The sequence below is a fragment of the Peromyscus eremicus genome, chromosome 12 (assembly GCF_949786415.1).
Source record: "Peromyscus eremicus chromosome 12, PerEre_H2_v1, whole genome shotgun sequence".
Taxonomy (NCBI): domain Eukaryota; kingdom Metazoa; phylum Chordata; class Mammalia; order Rodentia; family Cricetidae; genus Peromyscus; species Peromyscus eremicus.
The window spans coordinates 4,730,481-4,748,738 of record NC_081428.1 but is presented as its reverse complement, the minus strand read 5'-3'; the positions used below and the strand labels follow the sequence as shown (position 1 = coordinate 4,748,738).

The window sequence follows — 18,258 nt, the reverse complement described above, 5'->3', positions numbered from 1 at the left end:
CACTCTGTAGCCCAGTTTGGCCTCAAACTCACAGAGATTCGCCTGACTCTGCCTCCTGAATGCTGGGATTAAAGGTGTCCACCACCACCGCCTGGCCAGCTGTTTGTTTTTTGAGACAGGGTTTCTATGTATAGCCCAGGCTGTCCTGGAACTCACTTTGTAGACCAGGCTAGCCTCAATCTCACAGAGATCTGCTGTGGGATGTTCTCTGTGCTGTGAATGTGTTGCTCTGATCGGTTGATAAATAAAAAGCTGATTAGCTAGTAGCCAGGCAGGAAATATAGGCGGGATAAACAGACAAGGAGAATTCTGGGAAGAGGAAGGCTGAGTCAGGAGACGCCAGCCCACTATCCAGGGAGCAGCATGTAATGACACACAGGTAAAGCCACGGAAAACGTGGCAACATATAGATGAACAGAAATGAGTTGAGTTTAAATGTAAGAGCTAGTCAGTGGTAGGCCTGAGCTAATGGCAGAGCAGTTTTAATTAATATAAGCTTCTGATTATTTTATAAGTGGCAGTGGGATCCGTGGGGCTGGGGCAGGACCAGAGAAAACTTTGGCTACAGAGATCCTCCTGCCTCTGCCTTCCAAGTGCTGGGATTAAAGATGTGCGCCACCACCGCCCGGCCTGTTTTTTACAGAGCCTAATTTGTAAGGTGATTGCTATCTGGATGGTGTATGTGTAGGCAAACATGATATACACAGAGCTTGATACTGTCGTATGGTCTCAGGCATCCACGGGGGTCTCAGATCCTTGTGGATAAGGGGGACCTATGAGAAGAGTTACATCAGTCAAGATAGGGAAGGTCGGCAACAAAACAGGCCCCCAAATCCTAATGGTTCCTCAGTGGCTTCTTCCTCTGTCAGCTGGTGATGTGCAGGGGCCTATACCGGGAGTGGCTTCCTCGAGCCGTGGACCAGGGCCCTAAAGGCAGGAGTGAGTGCCTCAAGATCTTCAAGTTGGCTTTTGGAGCCCATACCAGAAAGGACTCAGACAATTCCGTTGACCGTATTGGTTTTCATACATCACATGGCCATCCTGTTCTGTGCACATGCTCATGAATTCCAGTTGCCCACATTGGTGTGGAGCCCGTTGGTGAAACCACAGACAACAGCAGTCCTTGGAACGCACTGAACACACCTGAGACTCAGTGTGGACTTGACCAGAGAAACCATGTTGTCAGAAACAGGGAGACAGTGAGGACAGCTCCTGCCCTGAGGAGTCACTGCTGTTCAGTCGGTCACTAGTCCCAGAGAACGTCTAAGTGCGTATCTTTAGGACCGGCCATCAGTTGATCTGCCAAGCAGGGTGACAGCCACCTGGCTTTTCTGCCTGTTCTTCTGTGTGTTTGAAAAGTCCCACATAAAATGTGCTGTTTCCCACATCTGTCCAGGCTGGCCTTGAACTCTGTGTAGTCCAGGATTATCTTGATCTCCTGAGTACGTTACCACGCCTGGTTTACACATTGCTGGGGACTGAACCCAGGACCCCGTGCATGCTAGGCAAACACTCTACCACCTGAGCCCTAGCCCCAGCCCTTTAAGATCCTTCTTGATAGTCTACAGAGAGTTCCAGGACAGCCAAGGCTACACGGTGAAACCCTATCTCGGAAAAACAAAGACAAAACAAACAAAGAAAAAAAAAGATATGTCTTGATAACCTCCAGTTTATCTAACTCTTCTTAAAGATGCAGTTGTGTTAAATTTGAGAGTTCATGTAGATTACAGACTTCTACTGAAAAATATTTTCCTTCTCTTCTTCCCTTCACCTCCCACCTAACCTGGGTTGTTTAGAGGTGGAAGCAGTCTCTATTTATAAGTAGAAACTGTCATGGCTCCCAGGTCACATGGCCCAGGGCCAGCGTCCTGACCCAGGGCTGGGGCATGGCTGGTGCAGCAAGGGTCCCTGCCACCTGCTTGGTGTCAAGCGCTGCTGGGATGCTGAGGACTGCAGAGTGGATGAGACAGTTCTTGCCCAGAGTTGCAGGCAGGAAGTGCCCTGTCTGGGGACCCTGCTGCCTCCCTGGGAGGGGGCCTGAGCCGAGTCACACGTGGGGAAGAGTGAGCAAGGTGGATGAGGGAGTGGTGTTCAGGTGAGGCGCTGCCAAGTGTAGGCAGAAAGCAAAGACTGCTCCGTGTGGTGACAGATGTGGAGCAGGCTGTTAAGAAGTGAGGTACAGGGTGCTGAGGTGGTTCTGTTGGTGAAGGGCTTGCAGTGCAAACGTGAGACCCTGGGGTCAGTCTCATGTAAAGAAGCAGGTGCAGCAGTGCACACTTGTAATCCTCGGGCCAGGGAGGTGGACATGGGCGACCTCGGGCTGCCTGGCCAGCCGGCCCAGTGAATTAGCAAGCTCCAGGTTCAGTGAGAGCTCCATCTCAGAAAGTAAGGCGGAGGGCTGGCAGCCTGAGTTTGATATATCCCTGGAACCCACATGGTGGAAGAAGAGAACTACTTCCGACAAGTTGTCTTGTGACCTCCACACACTCACTGTAGTATGTGCACTCCCCACACACTAAATAAGTCATTTTTTAAAGGTAGAAAATTATTGCGGAAAACACCCAATGTTGACCTTTGACCTCCACACATGTGCAAATACATACACACACAAAAAAAGAAAGTGGAAATGAGGTAGGCAGAGCAGACTACAGCCATGCTCTGGAGGCCTTTGAGGGACTCTCAGGAAACCTGGAGTTTACCCCGTATGCTCTCAGTACAGATATGTGTGTGCAAATAACCTGAGGTGTGGGTTGATAGACCGCAGCGTCAGATGGTATTGAAATCTCCTAGCCATGCACTCTGCCTCTCTTCCTCGATGCTAGGAAGAGCAGGTTTTCTTGTTTGCTTTCAGTATTCAGGGCCTTGCACACATCAAGCAAATACCCTAGCTGTGAGCTGTATCCCCAGCTCCGGAAGCTACTGTATGAGGAACCCTTGTCCTGGGTTCTGTGTCCCCTTGCTTGGGGACACTGTTGTGCACATCTCACTGGGGTTGCAATGTGTTCTTCCTATGGAATTCAGATGTTCTCAGCACAATCCCTAATTGGTAGAGATGCCAGAAATTGCCCTTCCCCCCATGTATGAGCTCCACCCAAAACTGCATGGTTAGGTAGCTGAGCTGAAGAGTGACGGGACCCCTTCTCCCTAAGCAAACAGCCGGGGCTTCCATGCACATAGCAGGCTCCCTGTAGGGAGACAATGTTGTCTATGCTGGTTACAGCCCAGTATCCTCTTCATTTCTGTGGGACTGCTGGCCTCCTGGGATGGAGGTGCATCCAGCCCTCGTCTGTCCTTGGGTACCACCGTGTCACCAAGCCGTCTGCCTCCCTTCCAGCATTGGCCTGGCTTGTGAGTCTCCGTGGCGCCTCCACACACAGTCCCTGTGACCCCTCTCCGTACGTCTGTCTCTCAGCCCATGCTGTGTCCGGGCCTCCACAGAGCCGCCTCCCTCCGTAGATGGCACAGCTACCCTCTCACCTCCCTTTCTCGTCTCACAGGCTCTCCAGAGCAACCTCAAGTATTCCCTGCTGCCGCGAAGACTCCTTATCAGCAAGAGGCTAGCGCAGTGTCTGCATCCCGCCCTGCCCAGTGGTGTGCACCTCAAAGCCCTCGAGACCTACGAGATCATCTTTAAGATTGTGGGGACGAAATGGCTGGCCAAGGACTTGTTCTTGTACAGGTACAGCCGCTTCCCGCTCCAGGACTGTCATCACCAGGGCAAGAGTGTTCCAGTTCACAGGTGGAAAATGACCAGCAAGGGCTGGGGTGTCGCTCTGCGGGTAGGGTGCTTGCCTCTAGCACTGAGAAGCCAGGTGTCGTGGTGCATGCTTGTAATTCCAGCACTTGGGAGGTGAGGGCAGGAAGAGCAGTTCAAGGTCACTCTTAGCTACATGAAATCCTACCTCAAAAAAAATTTTAAAGGAAAATGACAAGCAAAATACGCATAGGGGAGAAAAACCACACAGTATCTGGTCATCCAGCCGTGACCAGGAGACGGGTCACCTTCAGAAAGACCTGCATCCAGGCTCCATGGTATGTGTAAGGAGCGGAATGTGCATATAGCTTGGTTGCCTGCTTTTGACTTAACGGTGTCATGTGACCATCTCCTGTCAAACATGCGTCTGTCACCAGTTAAATGGCTCTGCTTGCTCCTTACAGTTCCCTTCTGGGACTAGGGTGGAGCTCAGCCTTTGCCTGGGCAAGGCCCTGGGTTTCATCCCCAGCCACTGAAAGTAAAGGAAAGCAAACCCCAAACCTCCCCTCCGCCGTTGACCCCTGGGATCTGTGACAAGGTGTCTGACTGCGCTCACCTGCCCTTCTTCTCTTCCTCAAAGCTGCGGCCTGTTTCCCCTGCTGGCCTACGCTGCCATGTCCGTGCGGCCCGTGCTGCTCGGCCTGTACGAGAAGTACTTCCTCCCGCTGCAGAAGCTGCTCCTGCCCAGTCTCCAGGCCTTCCTCGTAGGCCTGCTGCCCGGCCTGGAAGAGGGCTCCGAGATCTATGACAGGTTGGTGGACAGCATGTCTGGGGTGCTGGGGTGCTGGCTCTACCTGTCCGGGTCTGGGATCTCCCACTGCAGAACAATACACACACACACACACACACACACACACACACACACACACACACGATGGGGGGGGGGGCTGGAAGGTGCAGAGAAGGTAGGATTAGCTCACATTTCTCTGCTCACCACTTAACAGAGTCCCCACGCTCCCAAGAAGCTCTTTACTAGAGGGGAAGTCAAAGGCTGGAGAGATTATATTAGACCCTGACCTTGAGAAGAGTCCTAGTTGTTAAGGGAGGCTCTCGTGCAGGGCACCCATTATATCCTGTCCACTAGGGAGTTGTCTGAATTGTCACAGTCTGTGGAGGGAAGACACACACAGATGCACATGCCCGCTTCCTCTGGTGGAGGACGCATCCCCTGATGGGCACCTCCATTCACAGGTGGGGGAGGGGAGATGAGCAGGGTTCTCAGTGCTGCTGCCACAGGGAGCAACAGACTGGGAGTAGAATCCACATGCTTCAGACTCCAGAACTGCCCTTCCAGTTTCTAAATAATAAGGCAAAGCCAGGTTCTTCAACAGGCAGGACATAGAGATAATCAGTAGTGTGCAGAGCAGGGTCCCCTCCCCACTTCTTCTTTCTTCTTTCTTCTTTCTTCTTTCTTTCTTTCTTTCTTCTTCTTCTTGTTCTTCTCCTTCTTCTCCTTCTTCTTCTTCTTCTTTTAATTTTTTTTTTGTTTTTGTTTTTTGTTTTTCAAGACAGGGTTTCTCTGTGTAGCTTTGGGCCTTTCCTGGAACTCACTTGGTAGCCCAGGCTGTCCTGGAACTCACAGAGATCTGCCTGCCTCTGCCTCCCGAGTGCTGGGATTAAAGGTGTGCGCCACTGCTGCCCGGCTCTTCTTATTTTTTTGACACAGAGGTTTTGCTACATTATGTAGCCCCAACTGGTATCTAACTGCAATCCTCCTGCCTCAGTTCCCTACTTCCCAAGTGCTAGGATCATAGGCACATGCTGCCACGTTGGACCAGAGCAGAAATCTCTTCACGGCTTTCAGCAGGACCTGAAGAAGTACTTAAAGCTCTTAAGTTTCTCACAGGGTTCTGGTGACGCTGTTCACATTGACCATGCTGAGATGGTGTAATGGTTAGCTCCTGGTGATAGGACCGTGTTCCAGCCCATCTGTGGTAGCTGCTGACTATGCCTGTGCACACCCCATGTGCTGGCACCGGGCCCCTCTTGCCGTGCTGTTCCCAGGCCTCAGCCACATCACCCTGGCATGCACTGGGGTGGTGCCTGGAGCCCCTTGTAGACTCAGGAAGTGAATCCCAGCCGTACTTGGAGTGTTCCTGTAAGCTCCAGAAAACCTGGAACAGAGTAGCTTGGAGTATGGTAGTCCGTGACGGCAGCCCAGTCTGCATTTCGTTTGCATCTGTACTTGGATGGGACAAGCCTAACTAGAGGGTTAGTGTGGACTGCTTGAGGCTTTCACAGCTCAGGCCTGATTTCCCCAGCGGAGAGCCCACCATTATAGTCACATCTCTGGAGGAAGAATCTGTCTCCTTGCACCCATGGTGGCTAGCACACGTGGTGAGGCCTGGGAGTGTGTGGACTCAGTAGTCATGGTGACACTGGAGGTATCAGGGCAGGTATCACCTGACTTCCTGCAAGTTCTGGTGCGTTCATGTTCTGACAACAGGTGCGTGCGTGTGTGTGTGTGTGTGTGTGTGTGTGTGTGTGTGTGTGTGCGCGTGCGTGTGTGCGTGCGTCCATGTGTGCGTGTGCGCCCATGAGTGTCTGTGTGTGTTAGTATGTGCATATTTGAGTTTTTACATTCTCTAACAGGTGGACACATTACTTAGCTCGCCAAACGTTTTTCAAATCTATGTTACTCACACTAGAAACGTGTTGAAAGTTGGAGTTTTGTTTGCTCTTTTGGTTGAGGAATGAGACTTTGTTTGAACAGTTGATAGTGTTGTTTAATATTGGTATTTTTTCCCCAACGTTGTGATTTCTTGACATTGAACCAAGAGCTGGGTAGCTGCGTGGATCACTGAGTAGATTTAGCTGTCACTGGAAACCAAGCCTGTCTGCCATGCCCAGATGTGGTGGCCAGCTTCCAAGGCAGACGCTGGTCAAGGTTTATGTGATGGCTGAGCATGTTATAGGCACAGTGAGTGAGCCCGGCAGTATAAGATGGTTTTCGGCTGTTTTTGTTTTAATCTGAGAAAGAGCTGGACTCCTGAGCCCTTACGAAGAGAGCGAAATACCCCAGCACATAATTCTCATGCCTAGACAGGAAGAGGAGGGACCAGGGTCACAGTGTCAGTGTTGGGAGACATTGGGAAGGGCTGGGCTAGACCCAGCTGTGCGGATGAAGTAACGCACTGCTTTCACGTAGGTGGAAACTTCCCGTTTGCAGTTCTCAGTGCGCGCAAACCAACGGGACTCTTGGCCTGTGTGCGACAGTGTCACCGTTCTGGCTTCTAACCTCTGGAGGCTGGCGTATTTATTACCTATTCCAGAGCCCTTTGAAGGTACCAAAGCCACACGCCTGTGCTTTGCTGCACTAAGAAAATGAGATTAAAACGGTGAATACTCACCCGACTCCTTTCTAGGAGAAGAGGAGGAGTGCCTTGATGGCTGTGAGAAAGTGAAGGCTAGAGGCAGGTATAGTGACATACACTGGGATCCTTAGCCGCAGGGGGGCCGAGGCAGAGCCAGCCAGGATACATAGCATCTTCCAGATCAGCTTCGACCCTGCCTCAGAAATCCACAGGGAAGGAAAAAAGAAAGAAAAGAAAAAGAGACACAGCTTAACTAGAAATGACCGGTTAAGTCAATGGCTCTTGGGTACATACACTTAATCCCATTGTTCAGGAGGCAGAGGCAGGAGGATCACCCTTTGTTTGAAGATAGCCCCAACTACATAGTGAGACCCTGTCTCAACAACAGCACAATCAGGCTCTTCATCTGCAGAGTGATACTGCTTTGCTCGGCAGGACCTGGAACTTTCTGGTGGGAGGTTGGGGAAGGGTTGGCTGCTGGTGGGTAGCTGGCAGAGGCCTACAGTGCCACAGGCAACCTAGGTTCGTAAGCTCTCCTGGGACAAAGCGCCAGCCCCAAGTCAGTAGTGTTAGGTTAAGAAACTCTGGTTTATCTGTTCTGGCTTTTGAGAGTGGGTTTTGCTATGTTTCCCCCACAGGTCTTAAATCCCAAGGCTCCTGGGAGCCTCTCCCTGGCCTCCATGTCCCATAACTGGGATTGCAGGGTGGTGAGAAATGCTGCTTTGAATACCTGATGATATTCGTGCATATTTATTTGTGTTGCTTGCTCAGTTTCAAAGGGTCACACCGAGCTATGGCTCCAGCGACACCAAGCCTCCTGTCTGTCAGAGCCGAGGTTGTGAGGTGCCTGGGGCTGTGGTACCATCCCTAGGCAGGCTACCCACTTACTTCACACTCTGTAAAGGTCGGTGTCACTTGATGGCGCTTGTGTCTGCAGGAGGGACAGGGTAGCAGGGAGAATGAGGAAGAATGGAGATACCGTGGGCTTGATCGGTTATGGTGGTGATGATTGCTGTCAGTTGGCTTTGAAGAAAAGTTTAGGGTTCTGTATTATAAACTGCACACTGATTCTTAGATCCTAACCACAGAGGTAATTTGAGTCATTCTATCATGATAGAAAGTTTCCTAGTTTTTCACCCTAGTTATTTTGTTTTTCCAGAGTGTAGTTATGTCAGAGTTATTCTTTGTGACCTTTTTTTATTTGTGTTTTTTTGTTTTGTTTTGTTTGTTTTAATGTGCATTGGTATTTTGCCTGCATGGATATCTGTGTGAGGGTGTCCAGTCCCCTAGAACTGGAGTTACAGACAGTTGTAAGCCGACATGTGGGTGCTGGGAATTGAACCCAGGTCCTCTAGAAGAGCCGACATGTGGGTGCTGGGAATTGAACCCAGGTCCTCTAGAAGAGCAGTCAGTGCTCTGAACCACTGAGCCATCTCTCTAGCCCCTGTTTTTGTTTTTGTTTTTGAGACAGGGTTTCTCTGTGTAACAGTCCTGGCTGTCCTGGAACTCACTCTGTAGACCAGGCTGGCCTCGAACTCAGAGATCCACCTGCCTCTGCCTCCCAAAGCTGCCAACCAGGCCTGGCCTTTCTTTCGTAGTGAGAATAATGTGACGAGATATACAGTTGCATTTCTTCGGTACAGAAAGCCAGCCAGTGTCCTGAGCATTGGATCAGTAGGAGAGTCTCCTGGCTTTGATGGTGGAGCCTTCCTTGGGGGAGCTGTGCAAGCGGCTGGCAGCTCATCCTGTGTCTCATACTTGGGGGTGGTCTGTTCAGAACAAAAGAGCATGTGCATGTATGTTCTAGTGTTCACAGTGGGTTTTATCTAGGTCGAGGGCAGGGAGTTCCTGAAGTAATTCCTTGATAAGGAGTCTCTTCCTCACATAGGAGCATCTCCTCTGCCCAGCCCAGAGGCTGCCCAGCAGGGCACACACTGACTCATCTGTCCAGTTCACCACATAATGCAGCCTCTCAACAGTACTTCCGCCCAGTGTGACGGCCCAGAACTGAGCAGAGCCAAGCCCTGTGTGTTTGCTCAGCTTTTAATAGAAGACCAATCAATACCTTCATCCTCAAAACCCTCCTGTGTTCTTTGCCTAACCTCCTGGCTTGACTTTCACCTCCTCAGCCCTGTTCTCCTAAGATCCAGTGCATCATTTCCTGCAGATATTTTATGAGGCAGAAAGGTTCAGGCGCATTGAAAACTTTCTTTAACTTTTTATTCTGTGGCAGTTTCATGAATCTATGTAATGAATGTTGTCCTCCTTGTGTTGCCCCTGACCCTCTCCGGCCCCAAAGCCTGTCCTCTTCCCAGCAAGGCTCCCACTTTCCTGTGTTTGCTGTGTGTGACCCACTGAGTTTGAACAGGGCTTCCTGAAGAGCATCGTCACCTTAGGAAGGGCTACGTCGCTGCAGGAAGTGACCCCCTTAGGGAGGGTGGGCCTCGCCAGCCCCTCCCTTCTCTTGATGAACTGTTGAGGGACCCAGTCTTTGCTGGTCTTGTGCAAGTGACCCCAGGTGCGGTGAGTTTGTGAGCTCATCGGCCGTACCACGTCCAGCAGGCACTGCCCCAGCACTCCTCCCGGCCCCTGGCTCCTGGTCTTTCCACCCCTGAGCCTCAGGGGGGGAGGGTGATCCAGGTGCTCCGTTTGGAGCACAGCATTCTGCAGTCCTCTAGTCTCTACACTTTGGCCAGGTGTGAGTCTCTGTATTAATCGCCCAGACTCATTTTTAAAAACAAACTCTGTTTTAATATATAACCATAGTGTATATTTACAGGAAGTATTTTTCCCTTTCCTTTTGTTGATTTGCTTTTGAAATCAAAAAGCAAGCTGAAGGTGATTGGTGTGTCGTGCTCCTCATCTGGCATTGGGGACCGTGAAGGACCCGGGGCACTAGGGCTACTATCCAGCAGCGTAGCCCATGTACCCACTGTTGCTCTGTGCTGTTTTTACACACACACTCCCAGTCCACTTTTGCACCGTCTTCCAGAGGCAAAGACTCTTGGCTCTCTCTCCTGGCTGAGTGTGGGTTCGTGCAGAGGTCAGTCCTGTCCCAGGCCCCATAGCCGGGATTTGAACACAGAAGGGCTGAGCTGAGGAACGCTGTGAGCTGCTCTTTACACTGAGCAGCTCCTGGCCTTCTTTCCTCCCAACGCTCTGCAGGTAGGAAACATGAGAAATGGAGTCCTTGCAGGTGATGAGTCAACCCGGGGGTGAACCCTCTCTGCTGGGTCACTGGCAGCCTGTCACCAGCCCACATGCGGTTTTCAGTGCCAGCACCACAGAACAGAGCCTCGCTTTAGCACCCATGGAAAACGGGCCCTGATCCACTGATGGTGACGCTCATCATGGGCTGCTGACTCTGTGTCATGTCACGGGAAGATGAAGTGAAGAAAGGAGGCGTGGCAAGCCTGGTGACTGACACCTGTGACTCCCAGCACTCAGGAGGCTGAGGCGGGAGGCCAGCTGGGATACCAGAGTCTCCCTGTCTAAAAATAAAGGGGGGCTGGCAGATGGCCCGGCAGTTAGGGTGGCTGCTACCAAGCCTGGTGTCTGGAGTCCGATACCCAGGACCCGCATGGTGGGAGAAGAGGTCAGCTTTTCCAGACTGTCCTCCAAACTGTCCGTGCCTGTTGTTCATGCATGCAAGCACACAAGCACATGCAACATACATATGCACACACAGGTATACACACTGCACACGCAAAACACACATGAATGCATTAATTAAATGTATGGGGCTGGAGGAATGGCTCAGCAGTTAAGGGCACTTGCTGCCTTAAGAGGCCTGGAGTTTGGTTCCCACTTTCTATGTTGGGTGGCTTACAGCCTCCTTTAACTCCATCTCCAGAGCATCCAGTACCCTCCTCTGGCCTCCACAGGCACCTGCAAATACATGCACATACCTACACGTAGACATACAGACGTAAATAAAGTAAATCTACTTAAAAATGTAGTAAAGGGGCCGGGCGGTGGTGGCGCACGCCTTTAATCCCAGCACTTGGGAGGCAGAGCCAGGCGGATCTCTGTGAGTTCGAGGCCAGCCTGGACTACCAAGTGAGTTCCAGGAAAGGCGCAAAGCTACACAGAGAAACCCTGTCTCGAAAAACCAAAAAAAAAAAAAAAAAAAAAAAAATGTAGTAAAGGGGGCAATGGCTCCGTGGGTAAAGGTGCTTGTCACCAAGCCCAGCAACCTGAATTCCACCCCCAGAACCGAGAGGTGGTCTGTGTGCCACATCAGTGTGACACGTGACAGCAGGTGGGCAGGACATGCGCCAGTGTAGAGATGACAGTGGTCTGGAGTGACAGGAAGATGGGGTTCCCTGGCCAGGGGCGAACCCTTGAGTGTCCTGCTCTCCCACAGTGCAGAAGGTTGAGGAACCCTGTAACCGTGTTGTCTTTCCCCAACAGAACAGATGCCCTGCTCCTGAGACTGTCTCTGGTGGTGGGCCGGGAGGTGTTCTACACCGCCCTGTGGGGCAGCGTCCTGACAAGCCCTTCTATCCGCCTCCCTGCCTCGTTGTTTGTGGTGAGCCACATCAGCAGGGACTCACCGGGCAAGGAGCAGAAGTACATGCTGGGTACTGATTACCAGCTCGCGGTAGGTGCCTGGCTCCCCCGGAGATGTGGGCATGGCTTCTCCATCAGGGAGCATTCTTATTTGTGAGTGGTGTGAGAGAGAGAGAGAGAGAGAGAGAGAGAGAGAGAGAGAGAGAGAGAGAGAGAGAGAGAGAGAGAGAGAACGAGAGAGGTATTAGGATGGATGGGCACCTACAGAGGCCAGAAGAAGACCCGGAGCCCTGGGAGCATGTGGGTACTGGGAACTAAACTTGGGTCCTGTCCTGTGGAACAACAGCGCACTCCCTTTACCCACTGAGGCCGCTCTCCTGGCCTGGCAGCGTGGCTCCTCAGTGACCCGTGGCTGTGCACACAGGTGCCTGAAGCCACTGCCAGGAGTCTGCTGTGCCTCTCTCTGGTCTTGTTTCCTCCCCTGTTCTGGTGTCCTGGGGACTCCTGCCCTGTTCTTTGTGCCCTGGTCCTCTTAGACTGCCCTCACACCTAAATGTCAGGTTCCCCAGCCTCCTTCTCCAGGCCCTTCAGGGGAACCCGCATTCCCTGGTAACCCCAACCCTGCCCATGAGTTGGGTAATGGGAGCACCCCAGACCTTTATCTTTCCCAACCCGTGACCCTGTGCTTGATGGCACGCTGTCTGTCACCACCTGGTCGTGAACCGGCACTTTGAACTTAATGTTTCCAGATTAAATCAGTGGGTTACAAAAGTCTGTGCTAGCAGGAATTCCTGTCTGCAGAGGAGTGGTGGAACTTTCCCATAGTTCTTTCTGGGGGTCACATGATGGAATTGAAGACCACCCCACCCCCGCCAGGCTGTGGTTGAGATGTAGGAGATCCCTGCATGTGTGTGTCCCTCTTTCCTGCCCTGTGAGTATAACCTGCTTGTTCTCTCCTTTTCTACGGCCCTGTTTCTCCTGCCTAAGCCTCCCTTGGGCCGACAGCTTTCCCACTGACTACCTCCACCCACTTTCAACGGGTCTTTGTCGGTCACTGAGGGATTCCTATTGTAAAGGCAGACTTAGCTCACACCTGTCTTGTGCTGCTGTGATACGTGGCTTACACAGTCCCAATTCAGGAGCATCCTAGTCTGCTCCCAGCTGACTGCTCACCTGCTCTCTCCTCAGACTCTCGGCCCCCACGCCTCATAACCTCATAGCTTCCCACAAGCCTCGTGGCTTCCAGCATCGGTGTGTCTGCACCCTCCTCTGTATTCAGAGAGGACACTCAGTAGGAACTGCCTTGACTTGGGGTCCACTGGACCCTATGTCTTCCTTTCGTTTTATGTGAGGACCCTGTTACAGAATTTAAGATCTCGAACTGGGTGCACAGTCAGTTCCCCCCAGCTCTCAGGTGAGGTAGGTGTACAGCTGTGTGTCTTCTTCACATCATGTAGCCTCATAGTCTCCAGAGTTTGAAGCCCTGCTCCCACCCCCAACCTCCTGTGTGGACTAATGTCATGTCAAGACTCCCAGCAAAGGTTACGTAATTTTTGTGTCTGCACAAGAGCAGCCGGCCGAGGGTACTGGGTCTCTTAGGAACAAGCACTATGATTTGTTGTTGTTTTTTTCAGGTGAAATCACTGTGTGCATCACTGCTAGACGTGAATGTTCTTGTACAAAGAAATAACCTGGAAATCATTCTGTTTTTCTTCCCATTTTATACCTGTCTGGTGAGTCACGTCTGCCCTCCTGGACACTTCCTGTTACTTCAAAGGCAAAGGGCAGGTGTTTGTATCCACAGCAGTTCAGTCATGGAGCTCAGCCACTTGGCAGTCTCCACTCACCTCAGCCCATGGATGGCCCTTATTTATTCTGTGGGCCTTGTGTGACTTGTCCTGGGAAGAGGTGAACAGATGGTTCTTTATGCCAGATAGGGCACCAGCGACAGGCCAGGGAATGATGTCCCCTAGCCCAGCTTGGAGAAACAATGGCTTTGCTTGGTGACTCAGAGGCAGCTGCATCGTCACCATGGAAGGGCCTCCCCTGGCATTGCTGAGACTCAGAGAAACTTCTCTGGAACCCCTTGGGAGACTCACCACCTTCACGGCAGAGTCTCCCCTCACCGGCAGTTAGTTATACTGCTTACACATCACTGGGAAGGACCTTGTGACTCTGGTGACGTTTCCTTGGCTTCCGCATCTTGGTCTCTCCAGGATAGACCGTCAGTTCTGAGGAACTGGCTGCCAAGCAAGCGGCGATGGACTGGAGTCTTTGGTGGGCAGCTGTCTTCTGGGGGTGGGACATGTCAAAAGCAGAGGCCTCCTCAGCGTTCCCTTCAGTAATGCGTTCTCCGTCCTTCCGCTAGGATCCCGAGGAGAGAGCCATCCCCCTGCTCAGACGTGATGTTGTACACATTCTCTCTGCTGCCACGCAGACCCTACTGAGAAGGGACATGTCTCTCAACAGAAGACTCTACGCCTGGTTACTAGGTACTGAGCGCTGTGTGAGTGTGCGCCTCAGTGCTGCTTTGTGGGATAAGTGTTGCCTCGAGTGATGTTTCTGAATCATGAGTTGTGGAAAGACAGCCATGACTAACACAGCCCTGGCCAGTTGAGGTCGGCTTCCTACAGGAGCTGTGATTATCTGCAACTTTTTTAAAAAGAGAAGTAAGTGGGGTTTTAAAATTCCAGCTGAGTCCCATTTTAAGATCTGGAAAAACCAAAAAATCTATAGCTAAATGGCATTTAATGAGAAGCTTGTTATAAACCCAGGTGTGGTGGGACATTTGGGTTAACCAAAGGACAAGGGGGCTGAGGCAGGACAGTAAGAGTTTAAGGCTAGGCTGAGACATAGCAAGACCCTATCTCAAAACCAAATTAAGCTAGGAAAGGGGTGTGGCCTAATAGGAGGGGCTTCCCTAGGATATACAAGCCTGGGCCCAATCCTCAGTACAGAAGAACAGAGGTGGAGGAGGCAGGAGCCTGTTGTGTGTACTCTGTACAGACTACAGTGCTGGGATTACAGGCTTTCACCTCCAAGCCCAGTGTACATAGTTCTGGGGACAAAAATCCAGGGCTTCATATACCTCCAGCTCACTTTGGAAAATTTAGATTTAAATAAAAAAATGTGTGTATGTGTGTGTAGTGTGTGTGTGTGTGTGTGTGTGTTGAGTTATTTGTGCATGTTAGTGTGCAGTGCCTACAAGGGCCAGGAACTGCCAAGTTCCCTGGAGCTGGAGGTACAGGCTGTCACGAGCCTCCTAATATGGGTTCGGGAAGCTTAACTCAGGTCTGTGCAAGAGCAGGATGTCTCTTAACCATCAAAGCAGGTCTCCAGCCCCAGCCAGGCAGTGGTGGTGCACGCCTTTAATCCCAGCACTCAGGGGCAGAGGCAGGCGGATCTCTGATTTGAGGCCAGCCTGGGCTACAGAATGAATTCCAGGACAGCCAGGGCTTCACAGAGAAACTCTGTCTTGAAAAACCAATAAAAGAAAGACCATGGCATTCTGTGTGGAGAAAGCTCTAGGCCTTGCTTAGCCTGGGACCTCAGGTTTTTGCTTATACCATGAGAATGTTCTTCTTTGCCCTGGAGATCCCACTAACTAATCCAGAGCCCCAAATGAGGGCATGCAGACAGTGGGTCAGGCAGTCTGCCTTGACGTCAAGCAGTGCTGGACAAACTGTGAGGTGAAATGATCTTTGTTCCAGTCCTTATATCCTACTGCAGAAGAGGGGTAGTGAATGATCGGCACAAACTGACTGATGCCCGCGGGGAGGAGTTCTCCCTGCCTGATGTTAGCCAGGACGTCACTGTCAGAAGATGTGGGGCTCAGTTGTAGGACACTTGCCTCGTACCTGTACCTCCCGGAGCAGGGAAAAGGGACTGGACCTGACTTTGCTTTTCTGTTGAAGGAGTTTGGATTTATTAAAATACTGCAGCGTGAGGAGTTTGCACAATGCAGTATCCCTGTGAAACACAGGGTCTTTTTACAGCCTCTGTTTATTCTTTATAGGTTCAGACATTAAAGGAAATACCATTGTGCCAGAATCTGTCATTTCAAATTCTTACGAAGACCAATCCTCATATTTTTTTGATAAATACTCCAAGGATCTTTTAGTTGAGGTAAGGACATTTCTGAAAATGGAAATCTGACCACAATCAGGACATTTCTCATTACAGTCTTGTTTCTTTCTTTCTGTTTTTGTGTTTTGTTTTGGGTGTTTGTTTTAAGCCAAAATCTCATGTTTCCCAGATTGGCCTCAAACTCACTGTGTAGCCTAGGATGACCGTGAACTTCTAACCCTCCTGCCTCAGTCTCCTACGTGCTGAGATTACAGGTGTGCACCATTGGATCTGGTTTACTGGTGCCAGAGATTGAACCCAGGACGGCATGCGTGCTAGGCAGGCATTCCACCCACTGACCCAGCCCCAGATCCTTATCATAGCTCTTCAGTGCATTTCTTTGTGAGACCTCCAAGTAGACACTGAGTATGGCCCTTGAAGGACTGACTGACATTTGTGCGTTATGGACTGGGGCTGCTCCTCATTCTCCCTCCGTGTTTAGCATTAAGACAGCCACTAATGCTGTCCCCTCCCACATACCGTACCCTAATGTGTGGCTTTGTGAACAAACACAGGCTCTTGCTGAGATACTGCATCAGAAGTTCTCAGACGCTGACGTAGAGGAGCGCCACCATGCCTACCTGAAGCCTTTCCGCATCCTCGTCAGTCTATTGGACAAGCCAGAAATAGGTACTGTGGGAAAAGCCACGGCCGCCGGACAGATGTAGATCACATGTTTGGGAGAGTTTAAACACAGATGTGGTCAGCATACAGAGTCTTGAAAGCATATGGTTTGGTGTTCTGCTCTGCACAGTAGATGAAGTTCAGGCTCCTGCTGTGGGTGCGTGTGGGTCCTGCAGAGCGAATCTGTTCACTCCATTGTCGTAACTACTAATGAACCTTGGTTTAGAACCCATAAGGGACCCCATATGCCTGTGACCACGAGCAAGCTGCTCCTCTGTAAATGAGAACATTTCAGTATAAAATGGAAAAGGTTGAGTTAGACTCTGCATTTAGAGGGCCCTCTTACACACACACTGTGACCCCTGACCCACCTTACACACACACACTGTGACCCCTGACCCCCCTTATACACTGTGACCCCTGGCCCCCCTTACACACTGTGACCCCTGGCCCCCCTTACACACTGTGACCCCTGGCCCCCCTTACACACTGTGACCCCTGGCCCCTCTTATTCATATACCGTGACCCCTGACCTCTCTTACACACACACTGTGACCCCTGACCCACCTTACACATACACTGTGACCCCTGACCCACCTTATACACTGTGACCCCTGACCCCCTTACACACTGTGACCCCTGACCCCTCTTACACACTGTGACCCCTGACCCCTCTTATTTATATGCTGTGACCCCTGACCCCTCTTACACACTATGACCCCTGACTCCTCTTACACACTGTGACCCCTGGGCCCTCTTACACACAAACTGTGACCCCTGACCCCTCTTCCACATACATTGTGGCCTTCTGATCCCTTGTACATATATATACACTGTGACCCCTGGCCCCTCTTGCACACATACTGTGACCCCTGGCCCCTCTTACACACACACTGTGACCCCTGACCCACCTTACACACACACTGTGACCCCTGACCCCCCTTATACACTGTGACCCCTGGCCCCCCTTACACACTGTGACCCCTGGCCCCCCTTACACACTGTGACCCCTGGCCCCCCTTACACACTGTGACCCCTGGCCCCTCTTATTCATATACCGTGACCCCTGACCTCTCTTACACACACACTGTGACCCCTGACCCACCTTACACATACACTGTGACCCCTGACCCACCTTATACACTGTGACCCCTGACCCCCTTACACACTGTGACCCCTGACCCCTCTTACACACTGTGACCCCTGACCCCTCTTATTTATATGCTGTGACCCCTGACCCCTCTTACACACTATGACCCCTGACTCCTCTTACACACTGTGACCCCTGGGCCCTCTTACACACAAACTGTGACCCCTGACCCCTCTTCCACATACATTGTGGCCTTCTGATCCCTTGTACATATATATACACTGTGACCCCTGGCCCCTCTTGCACACATACTGTGACCCCTGGCCCCTCTTACACACACACTGTGACCCCTGACCCACCTTACACACACACTGTGACCCCTGACCCACCTTATACACTGTGACCCCTGACCCCCTTACACACTGTGACCCCTGGCCCCTCTTACACACTGTGACCCCTGGCCCCTCCTGCACACACACTGTGACCCCTGGCCCCTCCTGCACACACACTGTGATCCCCGAGAGTCTGTTGAGGAAAGTTACCTCTCCCTCTGTTAGCCCTTCATATCAGATCTGATGTCACCTGAGCCTCATAACAGGAGTCTCCAGACTCCCCTCCCCCACCCCCGTATGGCATTGCAAGCTCAAGGGTACTGTCTAAGAGGCCAGGGTACGGTCGCCTTCTGGCAAGAACAAAGCCAAGAGCATCCATCGGCCGTGAAGCCCTCCGGTCGTTAGTTCAGAGTTCGGCTCTGAGTATCTGCTGTGTGGCTGGGATAATATGGGAAGTATCTGCTGTGTGGCCCGGATAGTGTGAGGAGTGTCTGCTGTGTGGCCAGG

At 51.6% G+C, this 18,258-nt stretch overlaps 1 protein-coding gene across 1 annotated transcript in view; it reads left to right on the top strand.

The window, feature by feature from the left end:
- Dop1b (DOP1 leucine zipper like protein B) overlaps positions 1-18,258 on the top strand; it is a 106,636-nt gene that overhangs the window by 22,555 nt on the left and 65,823 nt on the right. The window contains exons 4-10 of the mRNA XM_059277668.1: positions 3,498-3,679; positions 4,335-4,505; positions 11,482-11,671; positions 13,215-13,313; positions 13,949-14,072; positions 15,596-15,705; positions 16,221-16,335. Of these exons, the coding sequence (XP_059133651.1) occupies positions 3,498-3,679; positions 4,335-4,505; positions 11,482-11,671; positions 13,215-13,313; positions 13,949-14,072; positions 15,596-15,705; positions 16,221-16,335 (991 nt within the window). The remainder of the gene's footprint in view (positions 1-3,497; positions 3,680-4,334; positions 4,506-11,481; positions 11,672-13,214; positions 13,314-13,948; positions 14,073-15,595; positions 15,706-16,220; positions 16,336-18,258) is intronic.